At 47.5% G+C, this 16,298-nt stretch overlaps 1 protein-coding gene across 1 annotated transcript; it reads left to right on the top strand.

The window, feature by feature from the left end:
* Positions 1-51: 51 nt before the first annotated feature.
* On the top strand, positions 52-16,081 carry LOC141980358 (uncharacterized). The gene is made up of 5 exons (XM_074941611.1): positions 52-768; positions 4,027-4,153; positions 10,001-10,114; positions 10,475-14,565; positions 15,552-16,081. The coding sequence occupies exons 1-4, from the start codon at positions 586-588 to the stop codon at positions 11,425-11,427; spliced, it is 1,377 nt and encodes a 458-aa protein (XP_074797712.1). The 5' UTR covers positions 52-585; the 3' UTR covers positions 11,428-14,565; positions 15,552-16,081.
* The last annotated feature ends 217 nt before the right edge of the window (positions 16,082-16,298 follow it).

The following is a 16,298-nucleotide window of genomic DNA, read 5'->3' as shown; positions in this document are numbered from 1 at the left end:
CTGTCTGAGGGGTTGGAGCAAACGCGGTTGTATCATAGAGCTTGGCTGTAGACAATGGACCGTGTGGTGTGGTCTGGGTGAAAGCTGGAGGCATGTAGGTAGGAATAGCGGTCAGTAGGTTTCCGGTATAGGGTGGTGGTTATGTGACCATCGCTTATTAGCACCGTAGTGTCCAGGAAGTGGATCTCTTGTGTGGGCTGGTCCAGGCGGAGGTTGATGGTGGGATGGAAATTGTTGAAATCATGGTGGAATTCCTCCAGGGCTTCTTTGCCATGGGTCCAGATGATGAAGATGTCATCAATAGAGCGCAAGTAGAGTAGGGGTATTAGGGGACGAGAGCTGAGGAAGCGTTGTTCTAAGTCAGCCATAAAAATGTAAAAAATTTTCCACTGTGTACTTGAGGGTGTGTTAGTTTGCACTGTGTTGCTTTCTTTCCCTTTGTATTGTCATTTTATGATGTGGAGTGTAGTTTTTTTTGTTTTGTTTTGTTGATTTTCTGAATTGCCTGACGTTATCTTGTGCTGTGTTTTTATATGCATATGTTGCATAGCATCCTAGAAATGTAGGGCTGGACAGGACCTCACAATGTCATCAAGTCCAACTCTGTCTGATGAGGCAGGACCAAGTACACCTCTACCCCGAGATAAAGCGACCCGATGTAACGCGAATTCGCATATAAAGGTAAAGGAAGAGCAGGAAAGGAGGAGGAAGAGAGAGAACAAAGGGAAGCCCTCCTACCCAATACAACGCGGTTTCACCTGTAACACGGTAAGATTTTTTTTGGCTCCTGAGGACCGCGTTATATCAGGGTAGAGGTGTATATGTAGATTATCTCGGACAGGTTTGTTGTACCTGTTCTTAAAAACTTCCAGGGAAAGGGATTCCACAGCCACCCTTGTAAGTCTATTCGAGCTGAACTGCCTTAGCTCTGCTGACACCCACACAGATTTTAGTGGTGAGCAGCTCTGGAGAGAGAGGAGACCCCAGTGAGTGGGCAGCTGGATAAATAGACTAAAGTTGTGGGGAGAAACACTGATGTGTCCATGGTCACCACGCCGTCTGTGACCAAGCTAGAAATAGATCCCAGTTTTAGTGTCACTGTATTGATGTTTTATGTACTGAAGGTCTCTGCCACACTGGTGTTTTAGGCACTGGTGGAAACCCTTAGTATAGACAGAATTTACACTAGTGCACTCTGGCACTGCTGCACCATGTCCCTGTTTGAAAGCTTGCGGGGTGGGGAGGGGGCCACGACAGTGACCGCACTGAAGCGTGGGGCTGGCTGAACAGTGCAGCTGGTGACAGCAGTGAGTGCTGGAGGTATGAGCCAGGAGCACAGCCCCACAGGACTGGACACTGACTTCTCCTGACCCATGACACACACCCCCAGCTGTGTGCAGGGACTGCAGCTGAGCTGCCCTGCCAAGACATCCTGTGCATCCATGGACAAACCACCTCTTTCTGCAGCCTAATACAGCCTCTTTCTGCAGCCTAATGGGGTCTGGGAACCTTTCCAACCTGCGGGTGATGTGGCTCTGGCGTTACCGGGGTCTGTTCCTGGCTCTGTCATTGACCTGCTTGGTGACCTTGGGGAAGTCATAGCCCCTCTCTGTTTTCCTCCTACCCATTGTCTATTTGGATTGTCAGCTCTTTGGTGCAAGGACTGTCCCTCTGTGTCTGTGCAGTGCCCAGCACAATGGGGGTGCCGATCTCAGTCAGGTTCTCTGCCATGTGCGGCACAATGGGGCCCTGATCTCTATCAGTGTCTGTGCAACGCAAGGTACAGTTTATAGACTCACAGACTTTAAGGCCAGAAGGGACCATCATGGTCATCTAGTCTGACCTCCTGCACATCGCAGGACACAGAACCTCACTCACCCACTCCTAAAATAGACCCCTAACCTCTGGCTGAATTAATGAAGTCCTCAAATCATTATTTAAAGATTTCAAGTTACAAAAATAATCCACCATTTACACTAGTTTAAACCTGCAAATGATGCATGCCATGCCCCATGCTGCAGAGGAAGGCGCAAAAAAAACAAAAACAAAGGAAGGAACATAAATCCACACTGTGTAGAGGTCAAGCATAGGAGTTTATTTCGTACAGCGCTGATGGAGTGTCACCTTGCTTATTAGGCTCAGAGCCACTGTCAATCAATTGATTACAATGGATTATATTTATTTTTCCATGGGCGGGGGAAAGTGATGGGGTAGGCAGTTCCACACCCCGGACAGGACTAGCCGCAAGACAAGATAGCACAGTAGCCAACGGTTGAAAGGTTACACAATGTCTCTGCCTATGGTTTCAGGTTAACAAGTTAACATTTAATTAGTATTTCAACAAAAATGTATTCGTATAAAAAATATATATATATATCTTGAATCCAATCTGCGGTCCACAGGAATGAAGTAGCTCCTCTGATTGTCCACAGGTACATTCCTGGGGGTTAAAGCAAAGAAACAGTGAAAGTATATGGCAATAAAGATTGTCTTTCAAGTTGTTCATTTGTGTTTTTAAGGCAGGCATTGGTCCCTGGGAAAGGCAGGTGGGAGGAGGCCATATCTTATACTGACATGCTTGAACCATTCATAAACTCAAGGTTGGTATGTGGGAAGAACATCTCCCTACAATAGAAACTAACACAAATAAACAGGGCCTCATTGTTCAGTTTTGCAACTTTGAATAAGACACAATTATTGCCCCAAACATCTGGCATTTCTGCTGACTAGGCTGATCTTAGCAAAGCAAGGTTATTGTGTTGTTTGTTCTGCTTCTCTTAGCTAATATTGTCTAGGCCTCTGTCCTCTTTACCAAACTCCGGACTTTGGGCCTGGAGAAAGAGTTGACACAATCCATATATCAGGTTGTTATATAACATCACAAGAATTTTAACCCTCTGGCCCCAATTCCACTCCCATTCCAACCCCTTCCTGAAATCTCCGGCCCTGCCTCATCCCCCGGGTGCGTCGCATTTCCTCTCCTCCCAGGCTTGTGGCAAGCCTGGGAGGGAGGTTGGAGAAGCGCAGTAGGGATGCGCTCAGGGGAAAAGGCGGAGCAGAGGTCAGCTGGAGAAGGGGGTCACAGGAAGTAACCCTTGGGGGGGCAGAGGAACAGCTCCCTGCCCCAGCTCATCTACACTCCACCTCCACCTCCTCCCCCCGAGCATGCCACCACTCCGCTTCTCACCCCTCCCTCCCAGGCTTGCCATGGGAAACAGCTGTTTGGCACAGCAAGCCTGGGAGGGAGGGCAGAGAAGCAGAACGGTGGTGGCACACTCGGGGGTGGAGGCAGAGGTGGAGCGCAGGGGAGCTGGGGGGGGCCTGCGGGAAGCTGCATCCACCAATTTTTCCCCATGGGTGCTCCAACCCCAGAGCACCCACAGAGTCGGCACCTATTGTTCCTGCAGGAGGGAGAGGGACAGCAAATACACCAGAGATGGGAAGGTTTGCACAGTCTGGTTTGGCGGATGGAAAAGGGCAGGAAATGCACAGGGTGGAGAAAGGGAGGAGGACAGGGTGTGGCAGACCTGCTGGGAGTTGTTTAATAAGTGGCCTAGATTCTAGGAACAGAGCCATGAGGTTTGGAGGTGCAAATGCTCTAATTTGTTGAACACAAAATAACCCACCTACATGGAGCTAGGAAAACTCACCAGCAGCTGCTGTGAGATACGAAGGGGGGCACCCACCAGTCAGGCTTAGGAGAGATGCCCCTCCCTTCATATTCAGCTCCTCACAATGAGGAGGGTGTTGGGCTTCCTACCAGAGAGCTCTCCCTGGACCCTGCTAGGGGCTCCATCTCCTGTATCAGTCTGTGGCTAGTAGGTGTGTGATGGATCTGCTGGAGAGACAAGGGGCTCTCTTCATCATCTCCCCCTGGTGTTTCCTGGATGCTCCGAGTGGGATCGGATGGAACTCCGTTGACTGTGATCCACCCAGAGCTTCCATTTGATTGGCTCCTCTCCCCCACAAATAGTTGGGTTGTGAGTGGGGCAGCAGATACTGAGTGTTGGATTCTTGCTCTTTCAGGGGCCGGTGACCTTCGAGGAGGTGGCTGTGTATTTCACCAGGGAAGAGTGGGCTCTGCTGGACCCCGCTCAGAGAGCCCTCTACAGAGACATCATGCAGGAAAACTATGAGAATGTGACCTCGCTGGGTAAGGATTCCTGTGCCCTCAATTCTTGGAAGGGGAAATGAAGAGATAAGGTTCATGCCACTCCCACAATGCCACCTCTATTCTGTCCTGTTTCAGCATCACTCCCATATGCCAGTGACACACACGCACTAACAGAGACCCACCCCTGCTGCAGAACGCTTTGGGAAGAGAGCACAGGGGCAGAATCGCACAGTGTCAAATATCTCCTGTTTGCTCAAGTAAAACTGGGGGTTAGGTCCAGCATAACGAACAGAAGGTTCCTACCTCTGGCCTTCTCTGAAACACTAAGCCTACTCCACCCAGACCAGAATGTGCTTGGGGTGTAACAAGCTGGCTGCTGGAGTCAGGGCTGCTGGTCCAGGGTTACTTATCACAGAGACGCTCAGGGCGTCCTTGAATTCTGGCCTGGAGTATCCAGAGAAGGGAGCTCCAGCAGCAGAACCTTGAATCTCACCCAGGATTACAGATGATACAACTCCTCACTGCTCTGGATTGCAGCCCAGCATGTGAAAATGGCTTAGGTTGGTAATGAAACTTCTTGAGACCCGGAGAGTCATGCTCCCCCATCCCCATGTGCAATAGCCACAATCTCTCTTCTCTGCAGGCATCTTGGATTTTTGAGTCCCTCATTCCTGAAGTCACATGACCCCGATTCTTATTTTTCACATTCTGCTTTTCCAGAATAATTAGTTTGTTACTCCTGAATTATAGCTTCTAATTTCCCAGTGTTCTCCACAGATTTTCCTACTCCCTCCCATTGCACTGGACTCACTTGATTCCCTAGTACACAAGAACAGCCATACTGGGTCAGACCAAAGGTCTATCTAGCCCAGTATCCTGTCTTCTGACAGTGGCCAAGGCCAGGTGCCCCATAGAGAATGAACAGAACAGGACAATGATCGAGTGATCCATCCCCTGTTGCCCATTCCCAGCTTCTGGCAAACAGAAGTTAGGAACCCCATCCCAGCTAATAGCCATTGATGGACCTATCCTCTATGAATTGATCATGTTCTTTTTTGAACCATGTTATAGTCTTGGCCTTCTCAACATCCTATGGCAAAGAGTTCCACGGGTTGACCGTGCATTGTGTGAAGAAATACTTCCTTTGGTTTATTTTAAACTTGTTGCCTATTAATTTTCATTTGGTGATTCCTAGTCCTTGTGTTATGAGAAGTAGTAAATAAAACTTTCTTATTTACTTTCTCCACACAAGTCATGATTTTATAGACCTCTCTCATACCTTCCCCCCCCCCCCCCCCCCCGCCCTTGTCTCTTTTCCAAGCTGAAAAGTCCCGGTCTTTTTAATCTCTCCTCCTAGCCCTGGTCTACACTATGAGTTTAGGTTGAATTTAGCAGCGTTAGATCAATTTAACCCTGCACCCAGCCACACTTCAAAGCCATTTTTTGACTTAAAGGGCTCTTAAAATCAATTTCTGTACTCCTCCCCGATGAGGGGATTTGCGCTGAAATTGACATCGCTGGGTCAAACTTGGGGTAGTGTGGATGCAATTCAATGGTATTGGCCCCTGGGAGCTATCCCAGAGTGCTCCATTTTGACCGTTCTGGACAGCACTCTCAACTCAGGTGCACTGGCTAGGTAAACAGGAAAAGCCCCACGAACTTTTGACTTTCATTTCCTGTTTGGCCAGCATGGCAAGCTGATCAGCACAAGTGACAGTGTAGAGCTCAACAGCAGAGGTGACCATGCAGTTCCAGAATCGCAAAAGAGCTCCAGCATGGACCAAACGGGAGGTATTGGATCTGATCGCTGTATGGGGAGACGAATCTGTGCAATCAGAACTCCATTCCAAAAGACAAAATGCCAAAATATATGGAAAAAATCTCCAAGGGCATGAAGGACAGAGGCTATAACAGGGACCCGCAGCAGTGCCGCGTGAAAATTAAGGAGCTCAGGCAAGCCTACCAAAAAAGCAAAGAGGCAAACAGCCGGTCCAGGTCAGACCCCCAGAGAAGCCGCTTCTATGATGAGCTGCATGCAATTCTAGGGGGCCCCCCATCACTACCCCACCCCTGTACGTGACTCCTGCAAGGGGGGAGTCTCATGCAAGAGGGGTGAGGATTTAGGGGACGAGGAAGATGGTGGTGCGGAGGAGGATGAAACAGTTCTCCCCAACAGCCAGGAACTGTTTATCACCCTGGAGATAGTACCCACCCTCAAGACGGACCTTGAAGGTGGAGAAGGCAGCTCTGGTGAGTGTACCTTTGTAAATATAATACATGGTTTAAAAGCAAGCGTGTTTAATGATTAATTTGCCCTGAAGACTTGGGATGCATTTGCAGCCATACAGCTACTGGAAAAGTCTGTTAATGTGTCTGAGGATGGAGCGGAATTCCTCCAGGGACATCTCAATGAAGCTCTCCTGTAGGTACTCCCAAAGCCTTTGCAAAAGGTTTCTGGGGAGGGCAGCCTTATTGCGTCCTCCATGGTAGGACACATTACCACACCAGGCCAGTAGCATGTAGTCTGGAATCATTGCATAACAAAAGCATGGCAGCGTATGGTCCCGGTTTCCTGGCAGTCAAGCAACATCCATCCTTTATCTCTCTGTGTTATCCTCAGGAGAGTGATATCATTCATGGTCACCTGGTTGAAATAGGGGAATTTTATTGAGGGGATGTTCAGAGGTTGCCGTTCCTGCTGGGCTGTTTGCCTGTGGCTGAAAAGAAATCATCCCCACTTTTAGCCACGCGTTGGCCGGGGGGGGGGGGGGGGCATTCACGCTAAGCTGTTTGCGTTTGGCTGGCAGGGATCTTCCCTGGTACTAGTCACACGGTGGGGGGAGGGGTGAAGCAATCATCCCAGAGAATTGGATGTGTGGGGGGGTTAGCTGCATTTGTGCTGCACGTTAACCTGAAAACCGCAGCCCCTCCTTTTAAATGGCCAACCCAATGGGTGCTTGATATGGGAAATGAGGGTGCTACTGTCTGAAACCATTCCCACATGTAATGAAGGTAAAAGAAGCCAAAAGACTGTGGCTTACCATGGCTGCCTGCAAGCCAAAATCTGTTGCACGACCCTGCGTGGGTGATCTCTCACATCAAACTGGCAGCCCTCAATATAAGGGGCAAAATGTGACCTTGTAAAGCACATGTGCTATGTAATGTTAACAGCTTGGTTCATCATGAAAGACTCTACCCATTCTTCTCTAAAATGTCTTTTTAAATACTACTCTCCTTTTTTTAGTTCTGCAGCTGCAAATGTTTCAACGCTCCCCCATCATCTCCATCACAGAGGCTAACGAAGATAAGAAGGTGAATAAAATGCACTCGCGTTGAAATGTTCTCTGAGCTCATGCAGTCCTCCCACACTGAAAGAGCTCAGCAAAATAAGTGGATGCAAGCAATGTCAGAGTCCAGGAAAGCACAAAATGAACACGAGGACAGGCAGTGGGAGCAAGAGGAGAGGTGGCGGCTGCATGATGAGAGGAGGCAGGATGCAATGTTGAGGCTACTGGAGGATCAAACTGATATGCTCCGGCATATGGTTGAGCTGCAGAAAAGGCAGCAGGAGCATAGACCACCGCTGCAGCCCCTGTGTAACCATCTGTCGTCCTCCCCAGTTTCCATAGCCTCCTCACACAGATGCCCAAGAATGCAGTGGGGGGGCTCCGGGCACCCAACCACTCCACCCCAGAGGATTGCCCAAGCAACAAAAGGCTGACATTCAATAAGTTTTGAAGTGCAGTGTGGCCTTGTTCATCCTTCCTCCACTTCTCCAGCACCCCACCCTGTGCTTCCCTCCTCCCCCACCCCTCCCAGGCTACCTTGGCAGTTATCCCCCTATTTGTGTGACGAATTAATAAAGAATGCATGAATTTGAAACAACAATGACTTTATTGCCTCTGCAAGCGGTAATCGAAGGGGGGAGGGTGGTTGGCTTACAGGGAAGTAGAGTGAACCAAGGGGGCAGGTTTTCATCAAGGAGAAACACACAGAACTGTCACACCGTAGCCTGGCCTGTCATGAAACTGGTTTTCAAAGTTTCTGTGATGCGCAGCAGGCCCTGCTGTGCTCTTCTAACTGCCCTGGTGTCTGGCTGCGCGTAATCTGCAGCCAAGTGATTTGCCTCAACCTCCCACCCCATCATAAACGTCTCCCCCTTACTCTCACAGATATTATGGAGCACACAGCAAGCAGTAATAACAATGGGAATATTGGTTTCGCTGAGGTGTAACAGAGTCAGTAAACTGCGCCAGCGCGCTTTTAAACATCCAAATTCACATTCTACCACCATTCTGCACTTGCTCAGCCTATAGTTGAACAGTTCCTGACTACTGTCCAGGGTGCCTGTGTATGGCTTCATAAACCATCTCGTTAAGGGGTAGGCTGGATCCCCAAGGATAACTATAGGTCAGTGGTCCCCATCCTTTCTGTGGGAATAGCATATTGCTATTCCCAGAAGACTGTGGTGGAGGCCAGATACCCCGCCGCTGAAATGCACTGCCGAGCGTGGCTGCCACAGAACTGGCTGCTGAAATGCCGCTGAGAAGTGGCAGCGGCGAGAAGTGTCGCCGCCAAAATGCCGCCGAGAAACGGCAACACATTTCAGTGAGTGGTTTCAATCCCTCATAAACTGAGTGTTGGGCATCTTCAAGGACCTGGCGCGCTGGTCCTGGGAATTCACTGGTTTACTAAGTATGATACTGTATGGAATACACTATATTATTTTATTATTAATACCAATATGATAAAATGGCAATGAATTGTGCTAGATATGCCATGTAAGGTGTCAGTGAAAATGTTATTATTTTCCAAGTATAATGATTTTGTTTCTATGTTTGTATCAGCTCTCTATTGTGAGTTATAGACATGTAGAGTATATCTGTATTTCCAGACTTGTGCAGTGTTTCTGTGTGACACACCCAGACATTAGCATCAGCACTGCCGAGCCTGTTCAGTGGCCCATCCAGGGTCATCAGCCGTACAATGAACCGATGGAAAGGATTAAGGGGATACACCTATTGAGTCAGCAAGACATGCAGGGGTACTCTTGTGTACTAAGAACTCCAAGGCTTTTCAGTGCCATGTGCTTTGAACCTTGTGTTTGGGACACAGGAAGTAGAAGCCACATGGCAAAAGGAATATAAAGGGCAGCTGCATCATCTCCATTTTGTCTTCAATCCCTCTTGCTATCTCTGGATCAACTTCTCTACAAACTGAAGCCTTGAACAAAGAACTGAATAATGTGGATGTGTCCCAGGCAGACTTTCAAGCCAGGAACTCACCAGTACTGTTAAGAACCAGATATATAGATTTCTGAATGTATCTGACTGCTTTCCCATTTAACAACTCCCTTTTTCTTTCTTTCTTTCTTTTATAATAAACCTTTAGGTTCGATGCTTTCTTTCTTATAAACCTTTAGTTTAGATTCTAAAGGATTGGCTGGCAGCATAGTATTTTGGGTAAGATCCAAACCTATACTGACCCGGTAATGTGGCTGACTCTGCGGTCAGAAGAACATTTTGTTTATGTGAGCAGAGTTTATAAATAACCTCTAACTTTACTAGACCTAGGTGCTGATTGGGCATCAGAGAACTGGAATGCAATAAAGGGGGCTGTGTGATTTCTTTTTTCAGCTTCTCGATAACCAGTGTGGGGGATCAGAAGCACAGTTTGTGACTGGTCAGTGAATTTCACTTCAGTGTTCACCACCAGTTTTGGAAGCATCTGCTCTCCGTTTTGCAGCCTGCCCTGATCTTGGCATTTTCAGTGAGGACTGCCCCAGACACACTGGGTCACACTAAGTACTGAAGTTAAATTAATAGTTTTTTATGACAAAGTTGTATGAAATCAACTGAATTCCTTTATATTCTTTCATCTGAGCAGGATTTCTAGTTTCCAAACCTGATGTGATCTCCCAGCTGGAACAAGGGGAAGAGTCATGGGTCTCAGATCTCCAGGGTTCAGAGGAAAGAGAGATCCTGGGAGCTCCCTGCACAGGTGAGGAAACATTAACCCAACTCAGAATCTGTAAGTGCCTGCAGGAAACATCTGGGATGCCCTACAAAGCCCTTGGGAGGTCTCTCAGTTCGTTATTGTCCCTAGCAAGGGTCGTATCCTCAGGGTAAATATAGCTCATGGCTTCCTGTAGATCCTAGCAGACAACAGGCCAGTAGCTTCCTCCTTCCCCCTGTGAATTTGGATGGGATGTGAAGGCCAAATTGATCCCCTCCTCTCTCCTATTTAGGGGAAGTGTGTGGAGGAGTTCAGTTCCTGTTTTTATTTGACCTCTCTCCAGCACTTTTTTTCATTTGACCTTCCCCTTTCCATCCCTGTTTGAGGTTTCTGTCTCTATCACAGGAGGTGATGCAATGGCATGTAAGAAAGAGGAGCAGAATTCTCAGCAGGAAAATGTTGAGCAAGTGGATGAACACAGACCATTACTGCGAAGATCAAAAAGGAATGTGTCCAGGAGTCATGAACAGGAAAAATCCTGTGAGATTCAGCACAGACCAGAAAAAGAGCAGGGAAACCAGCCAGGGGAGAGAGTGGGGGGTAAATGTATTTCCTGTCGGGGAACTCGGAAGGACCTCAAGGAAAGCACAACACATCAGGAAATCCTCGGGGGAAAGACAAAAAATACATGTACTGATTGTGGGAAAAACTTAAGTGACGACTCAGCCCTTATAAAGCATCAGAGAATCCACACGGGAGAGAGGCCCTATGAATGCAGTGAGTGTGAGAAAAGCTTCAATAGCACCTGGTACCTTATTAGGCATCTGAGAACCCACACAGGAGAGAGGCCTTATGAATGCTGTGAGTGTGGAAATTGCTTCACTAACGGCTCAGCCCTTTCTGAACATCAGAGAATCCACACTGGGGAGAGGCCCTATGAATGCAGGGAGTGTGGGAAAAACTTCAGTTACAAATCAAACCTTGTTCATCATGAGAGAATCCACACAGGGGTGAGGCCCTATCAATGCCATGAGTGTGGGAAAAGCTTCACGAGCAGCTCAGCCCTTTCTAAACATCAGAGAATCCACACAGGGGAGAGGCCCTATAAATGCCGTGAGTGTGGGAAAACCTTCAGTCACAGCTCGCACCTTATTCCGCATCAGAGAATCCACACAGGGGAGAGGCCCTATGAATGCCATGCGTGTGGGAAAACCTTCAATCACAGCTCGCACCTTATTACGCATCAGAGAATCCACACAGGGGAGAAGCCCTACGAATGCCGTGAGTGTGGAAAATGCTTCACTACCAGCTCAGCCCTTTCTAAACATCAGAGAATCCACACAGAGGAGATGCCCTAAGAATGCCGTGAGTGTGGGAGAAACTTCAATTGCAGCTCGCAGCTCACGAGACACCAGAGACTCCACACTGGTGTGAGACCCTATGAAAGCAGTGAGTGTGGGAAAACCTTCTCTTCCCACTGAGCCCATGTTAGCCATCAGAGAATCTGCAAGGGATATCAATAGCATAAAAACCTCTAGGGTTACCAATACTTTTTCTTTAATACTTTTCCTGATTCCCACATAGTAACTTTTAAAAGCTGTTTGAAGCACCGATATCCCTCAGCTTGTCCAGATGAGTGGCCCATTTTTGCCTTTTGCAGTTTGACCTCTGTTGACCTGGGACCCATTTGTCCTTTCTACCCGTTGTCCCATGAGTAATTTGAGTGTGCCCTTCCCATAAGAAACGAGGGAGTATCACATTTATACCATTCTTCCTATTGCAAAGTTATTGCAAGAGTCAACAATGATACCGATTGTATCATTGCCAGTTGTTCTCACGTTGTTCTGGGTGGTGCCGAAGAGCAGTTATAATGGGAACTTTTCAAATTATATTTAAATGACGAGGAGCAGGGGCAAGAAAAAAGTATCATTTCAGCCTCTGTGATACTAGAGGGAAATGTAAAAAGTGACAGAGTCCTGTGGCACCTTATAGACTAAAGGACGTATTGGAGCATAAGCTTTCCTGGGTGAATCCCCACTTCGTCAGATGCATGTAGTGGAAATTTCCAGAGGCAGTTATAAATATGCAGGCAAGAATCGGGCTAGAGATAATGAGGTTAGTTCAATCAGGGAGGATGAGGCCCTCTTCTAGCAGTTGAGGTGTGAACCCCAAGGGAGGAGAAACTGCTTTTGGAGTTGGCGAGCCAGTCACAGTCTTTGTTTAATCCTGAGCTGATGGTGTCAAATTTGCAAATGAACTGAAGCTCCGCAGTTTCCCGTTGAAGTCTGGTCCTGAAGTTTTTCTGCTGCAGGATGGCTACTTTTAAATCTGCTGTTGTGTGTCCATGGATATTGAAGTGTTCTCCTACAGGTTTTTATATATTGCCATTCCTAATACCTGATTTGTGTCCATTTCAAGTGCAGTTCTGTCAACAGGAGAGAACTCTCCAATTTACTGGACAGGCTAACAAAGAAACAGCAGTGATTTAAAATCTCCACTGGGAAATGGTGAACAGCAGCAGAACACCAACTAACTGAAGGAAGTTCATATGATCACAGTGCAGTTCAATTTTTTAAGTCAATATTGTCTCAGATGGCTATGTTGGCAGGAGAAGCTCTCCTGCTGATGTAGCACTATCTACACAGGGGGTTAGAGCTGTGTAACTATGTTGCTCAGCTGTGTTGATTTTTCACACCCCTGAGCAATATAGTTATACCGATAAATGTCTTTAGTGTGTACCAGAGAGTTTTTGCTTGTGTTTTCTGCATTTACATCACTTCTCCCGTACTTTGGAAGATTAAAAAGTGTGAAAAGAGAGGTATTTTTCCTCATGATGCAAACATTCCCACATAGGAGATGCCTTCCACCAACACACATGGCAGAAGAACCAGAAGTGGTTGGGACCTACGTAGGGACAAACCACAACTTGAGCGAAGGTTCGGTTGTTGGCAATGGGGATTAAAAGAAAACCAACATGTATGACAAAAATTTGTGATTCTTGAATATGTTGTTGTTACCAATGAAAATGAAATTATATGTGATGTTATTGGTTAAAGGGTAAGAGAACTAATTGATCTGAATTATTTTGGAAAACTGAACGTTTTCTTTTTTCAGCCGTACAGGAAATGATGGCTAATCTTCAAAAGTTAATTTGATTTAATTTACCCCCTGTAGTGTAAGGAGTTTTGGTAGAAAACCTCACTCCAAAGGTTGGGGTGGAAGAATAGGTTTTAGAAAGAGTGTATAAGAGAATATTGGGCCAGTGTAGATTTTAATTGTTTCTATTTTAAATAGAACATATTTTGCTTAGCTTCAAAGTCAATTTCTATTAAACGGAAAACTACTGGAGGAGACAAGTTGTATAACCTTTTTCCCCACTTACACTGTAAGGGTCACTGACTTCACCACTTCTCTAATTGCAAAGGAAAGGCATGACATCTGTCAGAGGATGTGTCCAGCAGGTAGGAGAGCTGCAATTGTTAACCATCAGCCAGGCTGAAGTCCGTTGCCTTTCATATCAAGAAGCCATCTAAAGGCTGGTCTATACTGAAAAGCTATGTTGACATAGCCACATTTCTCAGGAGTCTGAAAAATCCACTCTTCTGAGGCCTTGTCTACACCACGAGTTTGTTGGATTTAGCAGTGTTAAATCAAATTAACCCTGCACCCGTCCACCCAACGAAGACATTTTTTTCAACATAAAGGGCTCTTAAAACCGATTTCTATACTCCTCCCCAACGAGGGGATTATTGCTGAAATCGACATCACCGTTTCGAATTAGGGTTAGTGTGGACACAATTCGAACATATTGGCCTCCGAGAGCTATCCCACAGTGCACCATTGTGATCGCTCTGGGCAGCACTCTGAACTCGGATGCACTGGCCAGGTGTACAGGAAAAGCCCCGGGAACTTTTGAATCTCATGCCCTATTTGGCCAGTGGTGCTCATCAGCACAGGTGACCATTCAGAGCTCATCAGCACAGGTAACCATGCAGTCCCACAATCACAAAAGAGCTCCAGCATGGACCCAACAGGAGGTACTGGATCTGATCGCTGTATGGGGAGAGGAATCCGTGCTATCAGAACTATGTTCCAAAAGATGAAATGCCAAAACATTTCAAAAAATCTCTGAGGCCATGAGGGACAGAGGCTACAGTAGGGATGCAACACAGTGCCGCATGAAATTTAAGGAGCTCAGACAAACCAGAAAACCAAAGAATCAAACTGACGCTCTGGGACAGAGCCCCGGACATGCCGCTTCTACGCTGGGCTGCATGGAATTCTAGGGGGGGGCCGCCACCACTACCCCACCCCGTCCGTGGACTACAATGATGGGGTACTCTCCGCCATGTCTGAGGATTTTGTGGACAGGGAAAATGAGGAGGACAAGCTTGAGGAGAGCACACAGCACACCATTCTCTCCGACAGCCAGGATCTTTTTATCACCCTGACTGAAATACCGTCCCAACCCAACCAAGCCGGAGAAGGGACCTCTGGTGAGTGTACCTTTTAAAATATAATATATGTTATAAAAGCAAGCATTTTTTAATGATTAAGTAGTCCTGAGGACTTGGGATGCATTCTTGGCCAGTACACCTACTGGAAAAGTCTGTTAACGTGTCTGGGGATGGAGTGGAAATCCTCCAGGGACATCTCCATGAAGCTCTCCTGGAGGTACTCTAAAAGCTTTTGCAGAAGGTTTCTGGGGAGAGCAGCCTTATTCCGTTCTCCATGGTAGGACACTTGACCGCGCCATGATAGTAGCAAGTAATCTGGTGTCATTGCATGACAAGGCCTGGCAGCGTATGGCCCCGGTGTTCGCTGGCATTCAAGCAACATCCGTTCTTTATCTCTCTGTGTTATTCTCAGGAGGGTGATATCGTTCATGGTAACGTGGTTAAAATAGGGGAATTTAATTAAGGGGACATTCAGAGGTGGCCATTCCTACAGGGCTGTTTTCCTGTGGCTGAAAAGAAATCCTCCCCACAGTTAGCCACGCGGTGGGAAGGTGCGGGAGGCATTGGCGCTGAGCTGTTCGCGTTTGGCTAGCAGGGATCTTCCTTGATATCAGCCACACGGTGGGGTGAAGGGTAAAGCAATCATCTCAGAGAATTGGATTGGGCGGGGGGGTTAGTTTGGTTTCTGCTGCTGCACGTTAACAGGAAAACCGCAGCACTAAATGGCCAACTCAACGTGCTTTGCTTGGTATGGGAGAGGAGGGTGCTGCTGTTATGAAGGTTGCAGAAGCCGAAAGAGTATGACTTACCATGGCCGCCTGCAAGCCGAATTCTGTTGCCCGGCCCTGCGTGTGTGATCTCTAACACCAAAGCCGCAGGCACTCAATATAAGATGCAAAATGCGACCTTGTACCAAAATCACATGTGCTATGTAATATGAATAGTGTTGTTCATTGTGAAAGAGTATAGCCATTGTTCTGTAAAATGTATCTTTTAAAATACTTCTCTCCCTTTTTTTCCTTCAGCAGCTGCAAATGTTTCAAGCCTCCCTCCTCCGTCCCAAAGGCTATCTCAGATAAGGCGGTGAAAAAACCGCACGTGCGCTGAAATGTTCTCTGAGCTCATGCAGTCGTACGGCACTGACGGAGCTCAGCAGAATGTGTGGAGGGACACAATAACAGAGTACAGGACCGTGGCGATGAACGTGAGGAGAGGTGGTGGCAGGAAGATCAGAGGAGGCATGAGGCAAGGCTGGGGCTACTGCGGGATCAAACGGACACGCTCTGGCGTCCGGTGGAGGTTCAAGAACGGCAGCAGGATCACAGACTGCCACTGCATCCCCTGTTTAACCACCCTCCCTCCTCCCCAAGTTCCATAGCCTCCTCACCCAGACGCCCAAGAACGTGGGGGGGAGGCTCCAGGCACCCAACCTCTCCACCCCAGTGCTCAGCCCAAGCAGCAGAAGGCTGGCATTCAACAAGTTTTGAAGTGGCCTTTTCCTTCCCTCCTCCCACACCCCACCCGGGCTACCTTGTGAGTTATCTTCCTATTTTTACAATCAATTAATAAAGAATACATGTTTTTTTAAATGATAGTGACTTTATTTCCTTTGCAAGCAAGCTGTGATCGAAGGGGGGAGGGTGGGTGGCTTACAGGGAATTTAGAGGCAACCAAGTGGGTGGGTTTTCATCAAGGAGAAACAAACAGAAGTGTCACACAGTACCCTGGCAAGTCGTGAAACTGGTTTTCAAAGCTTCTCTGATGTGCACTGC

Source organism: Natator depressus, unplaced genomic scaffold, assembly GCF_965152275.1.
Source record: "Natator depressus isolate rNatDep1 unplaced genomic scaffold, rNatDep2.hap1 scaffold_100, whole genome shotgun sequence".
NCBI classification, from domain to species: domain Eukaryota; kingdom Metazoa; phylum Chordata; order Testudines; family Cheloniidae; genus Natator; species Natator depressus.
The sequence above is the reverse complement of the archived record's forward strand: the minus strand, read 5'-3'. Positions and strand labels throughout refer to the sequence as shown.